This window comes from Electrophorus electricus, chromosome 3 (genome assembly GCF_013358815.1).
Source record: "Electrophorus electricus isolate fEleEle1 chromosome 3, fEleEle1.pri, whole genome shotgun sequence".
NCBI lineage: Eukaryota > Metazoa > Chordata > Actinopteri > Gymnotiformes > Gymnotidae > Electrophorus > Electrophorus electricus.
Genome location: NC_049537.1, coordinates 19,871,827 through 19,885,000, shown reverse-complemented (window position 1 = coordinate 19,885,000; position 13,174 = coordinate 19,871,827). Strand labels below are relative to the sequence as shown.

General features: G+C 44.3%; 1 protein-coding gene across 4 annotated transcripts in view; it reads right to left on the bottom strand.

The window, feature by feature from the left end:
- lpgat1 (lysophosphatidylglycerol acyltransferase 1) overlaps positions 1-13,174 on the bottom strand; it is a 33,040-nt gene that overhangs the window by 4,770 nt on the left and 15,096 nt on the right. For all 4 annotated transcript variants that reach the window (XM_035524335.1, XM_035524332.1, XM_035524336.1 and 1 more), the window contains exon 6: positions 11,081-11,207. In XM_035524335.1, the coding sequence (XP_035380228.1) occupies positions 11,081-11,207 (127 nt within the window). The remainder of the gene's footprint in view (positions 1-11,080; positions 11,208-13,174) is intronic.

The window sequence follows — 13,174 nt, the reverse complement described above, 5'->3', positions numbered from 1 at the left end:
CCTATGCACCCAGAGGGGTCGCCGCACAGGATGGTCTAAACTTATTCTGGACTTGCTCTGTATGATCTAAACATTGATCTTAGGCCCAAGGCCTGTTTTAAACAAGCTAAAAGAATGGGTAGCTGTACATGTTCAGCCTGGTGCCCGCCAGCAGGGGTCCCCAGCGAGTTAGCCTCGGCTAGGCACCGAATCACCTTCAAGCACACTAGAGGTTACAGTCTCCTCTGAGGAACAAAGCCAGCTCTCACATCCGCACTAACACAATAACAGCATAAGCCCCACTTAGCAGGACACTGGACCCAGGACCCAGCAAGGTCCATTTACTACAGATAACATCAGCCAGGCAGGCAGCAGCCTGGGCCGTAATGGAAGAGCTGTGTGTCTCAAAATTGCATCCTGATTAACTATTAACCGCATCCATGGAAGTATAAATGGTCGTCATCAGCTGCCATCCATCAGAGCGGAGTTGTGCGACAGTCAAAAGCCAGAGCAGGCTCGAACGTGCTGGGGCAGCAGTAGGCTAATGCAAGCCAAGGCCTCGGTAATGTGCTACCGGCATGTGGGGAAGCAGGGAAGCACGAGAGGGGGATGAACACAGCAGAGTCAAACATGAGGAGAGAACAGGCACAAACCCATTCCACTGCCCTAGGGGGATATGTTCATATTTTAAATGGGTAACAATGTCTCAGACCTTATAGCTTCCCCCCTCTACCAAAGCCCCACTGCCCCCAAAAAATTCTTAAAAGGTTAATTTATGTTAGTAATGTAACTGCCTACATTTGCAATCAGAATCCCAATTTCAAGGTAGGATTTATACCACGTAGGTTTTAAAGAGAAATTCAAAGAAATCCATATCAACATGTAGTTAATCACATACCACATCTTATGAAGTGACATTAATGAACATTTACATTTTACCTGTTGAACCATGACACCACAAATCCTAAACTATGAATAAAATTATTGCACAATATTTTTTTAACCCATCATTATAAAGTTCGTATCAAGCAGGATGCTAGTTAACAGAAGTGTACAGATAAAGACCTATTCCATCCCAAACATGACAGAGAAGTCAGTGGTTTTACATCAGACAGCAAATTTGCTTTCAGTCATTTTATGCGAGAAGCAGCCCTTCAGTGTTGCACTGGCCAGCGGCTGTGTGTGCGCACGCACCCGTGCACGCACCCCTGCGCGAGTGTGTGAGCATCCTCACCTCAGCCTCAGGGTGTGTGCTGCCTTCACTCGGCATGTCTCTTTGCTGGGCGCTCTCAGGCTGCCTTGCAGAGATTTTTTTTTTTTTTGGCTTGTGCCCAGAATACTGAAGGTGCATATTCTTGTTAGCTTAGTAATGAGTAGAAGCACCCAATGCAAAACATAGCTTTTCGCACCAGGCATGGTCAATATATGAATTCAATTTCTCTCATTTAATTCTGATGAATTCAATTAATCTGATTTAAGAAACTGACACTACTAGACAGAGAACCACAGTAGGGGAATGACGACACTGCACTGGGTCTGAGTACCATCATGTCCTCCATGATAGGGGCCCATGTACTGACTAATGGCTCTGAGCTCTATTCATAGAGCTGCTATAGGTTGTGGACACAGCAACACACAGGTCTTGCCAATCCTGGTAAGATGAAGGCCAGAGACAAGCAGGCCTCGAGGTAAAATTTTATTTATTTATTTTTTAAAATGCGGTTCAAAAGGAGCCCTTCTGCAGAGTCAAGACTACTTCCCCCAGTGTCAGGCACCAGAGAGGGGCTTTTCTTCTAAACGGAGCAGGTCTCCTCCAAGCAGGTGGGAGGAAATCAAAGTGCAACACGGCACACAAGTGCCGATTAGCCAAACCCAATTATACACCTGCAGCAAACGCAGCCTGATCAGGCTGCTGGTCCCTTCTAGAAAGGACTCCAAGGCAGGAGAAGAGGGGGGGCGGGAAAAAAAAGAAAAAAAAAAAAAAAGGCAAGAATGAATGAGGAACATCTTCAGAGGACTGAAAGGAGGATCACTCATTCTTAGAGGCTTCTGTAAAGTGAGTACTATGGAAACAGGAAGCAGGCAGAGGAAAGCTGGCTCCTTATAAACAAAATATTCATGCTAACGACTGATGTCTAAGGACTGGCGCTGGATCAACTAGTTCTGCTAAACAAACGGAATGACTCCTGGAGAGGTTCGCCGCCATAAACGCTTCAAACCCGGTACACTGAATCATGTCAACATGTGAAGAGCATTTCTGGGGAGCAGATTTTTAATGAGAGACAGGATTGATATGGTTAGGTTGAAACTCTGACCCTGTACCGAACCCAAACTGTAACCAATCGTTTCATGGACGACCATCAGGAGCGACAGCGAGTTGTTGTCTTTATCGACCAGATTGTTAGAGCAGTTTCTCACACACCTGAATACATTTGTATAAGGACAGCAAACGTCCCGCTGTGAACATATGTGCCACTGTTCTGGCTGGGCGCCTTCCCCAGCTGCGCAGTCCTTAGCTCTGCTTCTCTGTGACCGTGAGCTCCACGCATCTGCCCTCTTCCCCTACAGCAGAGTCTGCTCGCAACCTTGGACACCTCTCTGGCCCACTGGCTTACTTACCGCCTTCATCTGATCGGTCCCCCAGTTTCAGCAAAGAGCAAACGTGGACAAAAACGTACGGCAGCAAACACCACAGCTTGCTAAAGCAGGCAGGCTACAAATAACGGGGAAAGGGGTAAGAAAGAAGAAGAAAAACATTCCGTTACGAATAACAAAAAGGTACATTTGTACACCTTGAGCTCCAGACCTGGCTCACTCATGGAGCATGGGAGACCCAGAAGTGTGGTTTAAAGCAGGAGTAGCCGGTGGCTATGACATCACGCCTGCTAACATGCCAAAGGGGCAGGCAGCGGCCTGACAGGCTGCTTCGGGGAGTGCTAGCCCGCAAGCCCGCATGCAAACCAACCTGCTGGAACACGGTCAGCCAATGACCGCTTCAGAAGTGTGCGTACATGTGCACGCTAGCGTCCAAAACTCCAGGCTACCTCACTGAGTCCCGTCACTATGCAACTAATGAGGCAGCTCACTTTGTTTGCTGCCTGGTATAGTAGTGGCCAAACAGAGTTGGCAAACACCACACTGCTGCACTCTGGCTGACAAGTCCGGCTGCATTCTGAGAGCAGAGAACTTGACATAAGCTAACTGCATCCTCTGCAACACACACAATAACAGCACGACGAAACAAGACAACTAGGCCAGCGTAGATTCCTTTCAACGTCCACTGTGTTTTCTGCCCAAGTGTTAAAGCCACAGCTAGCAATCGATGGTAAACATCAAGTTCCTTGTATTTCTTTTTCATGCATATTTCAGCAGCGTGGGAGGTAGTTACTCTTATTTAAAAAGGACTGAGCATTACTCCTTAGAGATTAAAAAAAAAAAAAAAAAGGAAGATACAACATAGGATTTTTAACCCTGAATGCTTGGCTGCTTTGTCAGAGAAAGTGCAAGCTTTCATGTTACTTGGTTAATAAGCGTCTTTTGGCCTGCCAAGCGCAATTTGTGTTTTAAAGTCCTGAGCAGCAAAACTCTTTAAAAAAAAAACTGGGCAAATCAGAATACATTAGCTAAAAGAGTAACAATAATTTGCATCATCATTTGCATCATCTCACTTCCTTTCTCTCACCCCCCCCCCCCCCATCCCCAAGGTAGCAAGACAGAATTTGGCCATCTCCAACAGTCACCAGCTAACAATTAGTGAAAATAAATATTCTTGGATATAATTAAGCTTGGGCCATAATGTTAATTTTCAATCGATCATCTCCAGAATTATAGTGATGTTTATCATGATTGTGTTGCAAATTCAGTTAAGTACCACGCACCCCACGGACTTCCCATGAGCACAGGGACTTGGCGTCATTTCAGTCACGTGACACTTTACTTAAAATTCTGGGCGAAAAAAAACATTATGTTAAAGAAATTTTTTTTTTGATTCATCCATAATATCCGATTTAAAGTTTGTTGACATGAAGATACTGTAACTTAGATGTAACACTAATCTCTCTCCCTTTCCCTCTCCATTCATCCATCTTCGTGTTTGGTTTCAAATCTAAACATCGCCAAACTGATGTGTTGACTGCGTTGAATGCAGTCTTTTCTACTATACAAATTTTAAAATAATGGCTTAGACTGCAAATGAAATGGTTAAACAAAGGCAAAGGAAAAGACTTAAAGAAGGGGAAAAAAATGTAAAAAACAAGAAGAGGAAAAAAGACAGCATGTGACAAAAAGCAGTAGAACAATAAATTCCTTAATACTGTTACTAATTTAAATGATAGCAATATTCAACCACATCTTTAATCAGCCCGAGGCTGGATGTAATCCACCTGTGTATCTACTTACCTAATTATGGGATTAACTTTCAGAGGTAACAAAGTGTTTATTGTCTTCACTGCTAATGTGGATATCCAACTGCCCCAAGGTAGTTAGTCAGTCAGTGATTAATATCTCTTCTTGGCTAGTCCAATAGGTGCTCTAGTCAATACAATAACAACTCAAGGAAGAAAACTGAGAAATGTTACTGTTATGTCATATGGGTTCTTTGTTTTTGCTATTCTCTTCAACCATTTAATCCAGACTTTAAATCCATACTGGAGGGGCAGGTACCACGGATGCAAACCTCATATCACATAGCAAAAATACAATTGATCCATGAAAAGTAAAAACACACTGCTGAAATCAGCATTAGTCGTAGTGTCTCCAAATTGTCTCATGTCAAATACATGCTCAGTTGTGTCGTATCATACATGAACTCATTGGACAGGTTTTACTCCAACACCCCCTCATTGACCATCAAAGTGCAAACGAAGTAATGTTACAGCATTATTAAAACTGTCCCATCTTTAAAACACACATACAGAGAGAGAGAGAGAGAGAGAGAGAGAAAAAATCAAAGTCTGACCTCTTGCCCCACAAAAAAGTCCACAAAACAGGGTAATGAGGACAAAATCCAACATCTTCAAGGTGGCACCAGCAACCAAAAGTTACCTGAGAACCAGGAATGAAGGGCTTATGAGAGAACAGGAGCTGGTGTCCTCATGATTAGCACAGGACACTGAACCATGAAGATCAGGTTGTTTATCAGTAACACTTGGGAAGGTTTATAGCTTGTACAGGCTATCGTTTTACTGCCATTAGAATTACAGCTTCTTTTACCTCTGCGCTAATCTGTACCTCCATGGCCCAGAAAGGATCCTCAGGCCCGAGTCCGGCAGAGTTTGGCAGTCTCTCTGCTTCAAAACTCCTGACTTAACTCTAGCTAATTACCCGCTTCAGTAGGTGTCTTGGTCAGGACCCGATTGGGGCACCTCTGCTCTAGGACGTTCTGAACGGAGCCTGAACAATGCTGTGCAGCTACATTAAAACAGCAGAATAATGAGTGCGAGAGGGTTTTAAGATTAAGCTCAGTCTTCATGCACACATCATCATAAATGTGTCAATACTACAGCACACCCCTCAGTGTGCTTTTATACTGACAACAAATCTGTTCAATATTTGAGCCACACAGATCTCAATTATTCAAAAGAGAAAAATTATATATTATAAATGATAAAATGGCAATCAAGGGCAAAAGCGGTAAAGTGTAAAAACCAAAGCATCCAAAATTCAGGAGCTCTGAGCTGAACACTGCATACTGATGAGGCCTACAAAACGCTGTTACACGTGCCGGGCCTGTTGTGAAGCAGGCCGAGTGAATTAATCTGTTCACTACTGGACACAAGACATCGTCCAAAGTGTCACTCCTATGCACTGTTTCTTAGTTTCAGTATTTGTGTAGGTCAGAATAGATTTCTTCTGACTTCTCGCAATTCTAACACATTTACTGCAACTCTCAACGCTGACAACTCACATGGCTGCAAAAAGGGCCAATTAGATTCAGTGGACTGAAATTGCAAATGCTGAGTTGTGAAGTGAACTGTATTTAACTAGAAGAGTGGTGCCCACGTGCTATTCTGCTGTTTTCTCTGTGCGATAAGCTTCTCTCACAGCAATGGGAATGCTGGAATGATGTATGAGGGCGATTCAGGAGACTGGGGGCACTGTCAGCAGGGTTGCAGGGGTGGTTTAAAGGCGCTGCACTGAGAAGAAGCCTTCATGCCAAGTCAGGCAATGGAAAAGATGTGAGTGGCAGGGAGCAAAACAGCACAGACGGAACAGACGGACGAGGTTCAACCTTCTCGCCAGCCAGACAGTTAAAATCTTAGCCGCTGCTGTTGCGTAATCTTATGACCTAGTGAACTGACCGTTCACATTAATCAAACAATATGAGATCAACATGCAGTGTCGAGAGAAATTCACCACAATGCGTGATGTCACCTGATGGTTTCAGTGGGTGAAGACAAACTCAAAGTTCTGAGTGTAGGGTTGCTGTGTGGTGCAAAGTACCTTCACATTTATATGCACAAAATCACTCACAGCCACACGACTACTGTCACATTCAAGCCCTTTGAAGGAAAAACTAATGTGAACCCTCAATTACTAGTGGAAATTCCTCCTTTGTTTATTGCCAGTATTCTCAACATTTTTCCACAACCGACCCTGTTATGTAACTGCAGATGCTGTGTAGAGATGAGATGGTGTTTTAGACCATTGCACTACAATAAACTTGTTAGAACACCATGCTTCAGATGACACTAGAGCATTTCCAAAGGAATTCAGTTCAGTACTCACTTGGCCTCAATAACTTCTTAAATACAGACTTTCTTCGGTTTTATTCTCCTTTGTTTTGTATGGCCAAACCTCTTGAGTTTTAGATCGCCAATATATACTGTGACACTGTGCAGCAGAATTTCCTGTTAGCACTTGAAATTCTTTGGTCCCTCAGCAATTACAAGCTCTAAGGTAGTGTGGAAGACATGGCCATTCAGACAGGGACATGTCTGAAGCAGGTATCTTTAACACGAGCATAAAGGGAAGAGCCTCTAATGACTCAACTTCATCTACAGAAGGAGATCTTTAAATACAACTCGGTACAAAGACACCGTTTGACTGAATGACAGGATGATGTGAAAGTAGTCAGCTACCTACTCAAGCCTCAATGTCTGAATGTCAAGTGAGGGAAGTAGTGTTGGCACCATTTAGACTATTCAGAACAAGGAGACTTCATGGCAGTTGCACCAACAGGGTGGATATCTGGGTACAAGCCAAATTAGTCATAAATTTCTGGGTGTTACTTGAAGACTGAATTTTCCCCAAGACTGGGGAGCAGGCATAAAGTCAGATTTTATGCCTTTTCTATGGTGATTGCTTTAAACATCACAACAGCAAGGTGGTCACAATACAAACATTGTAGAGTTCCTTTATAATTCTTTAGGTATGACAGTGCAGAATTAACAGAGATTTAGACTTATTAGGAGAGACCTGGTGGAGCTAACCATTTTGTTATTACACTTTTGCTTAGAGGTCAGTGTGGCTTTATGTAAATGCAATTCATGTATGTATTTCAATGTTTTGTTTTGCTCTATAGTTGGTAGGCGAGTGGGAAATAGCAGATTAGCTGCAGTAAGTACGAGTAGCAATTTTGCTTAGCAGTAATGGAACTTGCTTAGCAGCTGTCATTGTTACACATTTGACATGGACATGCACAGCTACGACTGGTCTCAGTTGCACCTAGGCATTAATGGCCCATTAGTTGGTGCAACAGGCATACATTCCAGTCTGAAAAATGGTCTTAGCTGGTGCAGTCGATTTACAGTTGGAAACTGCAGGCTTACAGGAGACAAGTAAACATGAATGTTTGTGTAGCTTCCCCCACCATGCTTCACAGCTGGGGTGAGGTTTTGGTGTTAGTGTGCAGTGTTTTTCTCCAAACCCAAGTCTTTGTACACTTCCTAAACATCTGTGCCTTTTCTAAACTACACGCATGCGTCAATGGCTCGCCTTCATTTTTTCCCCTTAATATTTTCTTCACACTCGTCATGATTTCCTGCCTGGTCGTCTCTCGGCTCCTGGCATGGAGCAGGTGCGGGGAGATGATGACCAGGCAAGCTACGAAACCCAATAAACACACAGCATCTGTCCCAAGTCTGAGGGCAGCAGACAGCATCAGCAAGCAGCAGTCTGCTAGAACAAAGCGAACCGGGGTGGGTGGGGGGTGAGTGAAAGAGAGAGAGAAAGAAAAAACAGCAGACCCAGCTTCTATGAGAGAAGATGACGGGTCACTGACCCCCTCCTCTCCTAAATTTAATGTTCAATCCCAGATACAGATTATCTGTGGGAACAGGATATGGAGACATGGCATTGAACTCTAAAGACAGATTAAGGGGAGGATTAGGAGTGATTTACCACCTGAGAAACCAAGATTCAGCCAGATGTATTAATTGTACGACACCTCCAAACAGGCCATTGTCACAGAACGCTCCCCTTCCCAATGATCATGTGGTACGGCCCACCACGTGCAATGGGAGCTCATTGTTTGTGTCTTGTGTCTCATTTGTGGCCACGCCCCGTGTTATTTCACACCTGCACCTTATTCTTGGTTTCATTTATGTTTGTATTTAAACCCCTGTATGTGTGAAGTACTTTGTCATTATTCGTGTTCATGTCAGATGTTGCTCTTATTCACACTGCTTGAGGTATGCAAGTGCCATTTTGTTCATCATTTGTAATAAATGTCTGTCTGCGTCGAGAGGTCTGTGCGCCCTGCTCCATGCCCTGCGGCACCTGGGCTGTCACAGCCATACTGCACAACTTTAGCATCTTTGCTTAAATTCCCACCTGTAATAGCCAGAATGTTCCTACCCTTTTCTGCCTGTGACATTATAGACAATTATAATATTCTGTAAACATACTGAAATTTAGTTTAAAAAGAATTATACACCTACTAAAAAAAATTGGCATTCCCCCCCCCCCCCCCCCCCCCCAAAAAACCCTTTAAAGAGTACCCATTATTACCAAATGGCTCAATCAAGCAGTCATTTGATCATTTCTATCACATTCTATTAATTCTACCCTGCAATTCTATCCTTCTAGTGATGTAAAACATCTTAATTGGGATTCATAGGTCAGTGGTTTGAATTCTACATACACAACAGCACTTCACTCACTGTGCTTCATCTTAGCCTGGTGATTTTTTTGTGTGTGTGTTAGTGTGATTGGCCTATAAAGCTTTGCGTTATAAAAGCAGTGAAATCAAGGTGCAAGCAGTTTAAATCTTTTTTTTTCCCCCACTTTTGATCGTCACCATGTTCCAGTACTGGTGCAGTCGCTCCATCGGATGATCACCTCCTGATCATCAGGTAGAGAAAACAAATCAGATTTGAGCATTTTTCACACAGCTGTGTAAACATATCCCACAATTTGAAATCACAAAAGACAAAACCTTAGCCCCCATATAGTGCTGCACAATATATTATTGGTCATTTTCGCAATACTGGCCTTTACAATACTGATACTGACAAACATCAAATTGGAAAATCTGCTATTGGCCCAACGGATTTAAATTTTCACTGATGCGGTTCAATATATTGTGGGGCATATCACTATTGCAATATGCATCCCTACAATCACAATACAGAATTTCTACATGTTATGCAGCCCTGCTCCCATGTGTAGGAGGGCAGTTCTGCACTGCACTCCTGGGACCCAAGTTCACGGGCGCAGTGAGCTAACAAACAACCGAAAGGGGTGGGTGGGACAGCTGAAAATAGCACACAGTCATAAACAAAGAAAATGTGGCCAACTATTGGCATTCATCACCCATGCGCAGCTGCGGCTGAAGCACGTCTATGTCCACGTGCACCGCGTCGGCGAGCCTGATGCAACGTTTGCCTTTCAGGGAGGCCCGAGGCAATGCCTTGCCTCTGTCCGAGACGGCAGCAGGGCAAGTCGCCCAGCAGCGCTGCCGCGCTCAGCTAATTACCCGGAGCAGTGAGTCTTAATTTAAACCCGAGCCACGACCGCAGAGCCATTATCTCCACTTTTACAACACGGTGAAGCACTTTGACATTGAACAGGCTGCTCTGTTTCCTTTTACAGCAAACTGTTGCGTTTAAAAGTCAAGGAAAAACAAAAGGTGAGGCAGGTTACGGTGTTGTGGGAGTCTTGCACGTGTTCCCTGAGCTGAATAACACGGACTCTTCTCTTTTTAAAAAGATGACATTTTGCCCAGATTACCACTACCGCAGATATAAATTATACTATAGCATTTGGACTACATAAACTGAAAATCGCTATTTAACAGGAAGCAACACTGCATTTTGAAATAGACAAAAATGGTACGCGACTGTCCTGGATGACGAGGACTGCTCTAATTTTACATGGAGAATAAAGAGAACAATAGAAATTCGGCTTCTGAAGCTGGCAAGTGAACAAACATCTTTCAGAGATGTGCACTCAGCACTTAGAGCCTTGAGGGACCTTCAAGACTTGAAGCACACAAACATGAAATCCTCCATCCTACTCAGTCATCATAAGTGGCGGTGTGTGTCAGTATGTCTCGCTGAGACCCTCCCCAGGTAGGAACACTGATGTGAAAAGCTTAGTGCGTAGGGGCCAGTGAATCCAAGGACACAGGTGTCACTGCAGCAACCAAAAGAAAGAAGCCCCACGCCAGAGTCGCTGTGGGATAACAGACGCCATGGTGACGGCCACTCCGCACTCACCAACAAGGTGAAACCTGCGGGGCCCCACCTCCTCCCTGTCGGCACCTGGCCGGGTGGTGCACTCCACTCACAGCTCAAACACACACAGTTGAAAAGGTCAGCACAGGACGCAATTCCTTAATTGGCCCAAAAGCAGCCTGTGTTATGACCTCATTCATTTGATGTTATGTCGCTGTAAATGCCTCTTCACACTATGACCAGCTTACTAACATCCGTCTCGCCAGAGCCACAACAGCGGGAACGATGCTGTTTGAATGTGGCCTTTTCAAAATTAGACTTCACAGTTTTAAAGGAAATCTATTTCTGCGGTTTTGCTTATGTAACGAGCCTCTACACGATAATTAGCCTAAAAGAGTGGAGATATAACTGTACACTTCGTTTGGGGGCGTCAATCCTCTATACAATGGAGCATCATTACACCTGAATGAAAAGAACGTTCCTACCTGTAGTGCACATGCGTGACTGTGGGTGGTCTGTAGCCAAAGATCCACGTCTGGATGTCCATGGGCTTGGCGTTGGGGTAGGCTATGGTCACGTCCACTACCCACTGCAGTCCTCTGCCTTTATTGTCTACACAGGGGCACAGAACAGGTCGAAGGAGTCGTAGAAGCGAGATGGGAAAGGATTATGAAATGCTCTAGAAGAACACAGCTCAACTTTTCTAGGTGAAGACAAAGAAGGAATAACACCAAAGGCCGCTAGGGTGTACTGTCCAAAAAGCCAACGGGTTTGAATTGTTGGAGATACAGCAGAACAGTGGGAGGATTGGCGGAGGGAAACCAACACATCGTCTGCGACCTCGGCAAACGCATCGCCCCAAACAAGACCACTGAGGCGTGCCAATACCTAACCACCAACACACTGTTACACAATGCTCAACTATCTCTTCCCAGTGCTTTTCTTCCTTTTTACTGTGGGGCATGGTGCTTGGTCTTTCTCTGTGATGTTTTCCCCCCTGGGGCCTTGGTGTATATTTATTTCAGTCACCCATTTTCTTTTCCTTCACATCCTCTTAAATGATGTCGGATGTGTTTTTTCTCCCCCAAATAGATGGGGAGAGGAAACCTCAGCCCTACGTTCACAGATCTAAGGCAGCCTTTACCTGGTTCCACTTATTTAAAAAATACAAAAACAAACAGAAAAAAAGAAAAGTTTGTTTTAACAGGGTTTCTCCTATATCTCAGTCATGGATAGAAGGCAGTTAACCGTTTGACTTTGACTGATGATTAAATGAAATTGTGGTACATTTCAGAGTTTAACCATTTGATACATTCAGGACTTGTCTCCAGGCAGACGAGTCTTCCACGGCAGATAAACCTGCAGCGGAAAATTAAAGCATTCCGACTAATTTCAGTTTCTATACATCTGTTTTGGCGTAGGATTTTGAGCATTCATTGTGGGAATAACAGGAAGTGTATCTAATGACAAATCTATTAAAGGATAGTATCAGCATCAAGGTTCCTCTACAGCATGCTGTCTGACAGCAGAAAACCTGAGGTGCGGGGGCACTACCTTCCTGGAATTTCAAAAATATCTGGAATACTTTTAACAACCTGTAGGACTGCGGGTAGATGATAACATGAACCCAGTGTAGCGTTCTGGTTTCCAAAAGCATGGGAGCACAATAACCTGTAGTATACCTGACATTTAACAACTTCATCTCCACCGTAAAGTTAGCCAATGAATGACCCGGGTGTTGTCACGCTGCCTGGTCCAGCACACACCCTACAACAGTCCATCTGTGACTCCATCCAGCTCTAACAGTCACCTCAATCTCATCCGTTCTGCCTCACTTTCACCCGTGTCCTATCATCTCCCTATTTATATTTGTCTGGTTGGCCTTTGCCAAGTATTGAGATGCCCATCTCAAGTATACTGAGAACTTACCCTGCCTGCTTTTCTGGATACCATCCTGTTTTGCACATTGGTTATTGCCTCTGCCTCAACCCATTTTGGGTTGTTTGCCTCCTCTGACTGATTCTTGGTTTGGCAAGTTTTGGATTCTTCACGCGTTCACGCCTCTGCCACATATTTTGTTTGCGCTCTCTGTAACAAAGGCTGAAGTCAGTGGCCCTACCCAGGCGCCCCACCCCCTTTCCTCACTTTCGACACAATGGCTGCCTTCAACCTTTGTTACACGTGGTGTCAGAAGCAGGACAGTAGCAAGGACACTGGGAACATGCCCCAAGTAGATGAAGCCACCCCTGCATTGAGGGGACCGTGAAGCCCAGTGTGAGGACCCCTGATGTGCTTTGGTTTATCTCGTTGGATTATCATCTGGTTGGTTAAGGTAGGCTCTGAGTTCACTTACTTTTGTCTTAGATTCTGTGAAATTCAAGACTTGTTGTCTAAACCTAGTTGTTAGTTGCTTGGTAGCAGTAATCACTCACTACAGGTGTAGTTTCGCCCTGACCTTAAGCGTGAATTGAGAGGCGGGCTCAGCACTTATTGAACTGAGTTAAATTATGACGACGGTAATCAACATATGGAGGAGGTTTGGTGGTGTTCTCAATCAGTTCATCTACATCTCACCTACA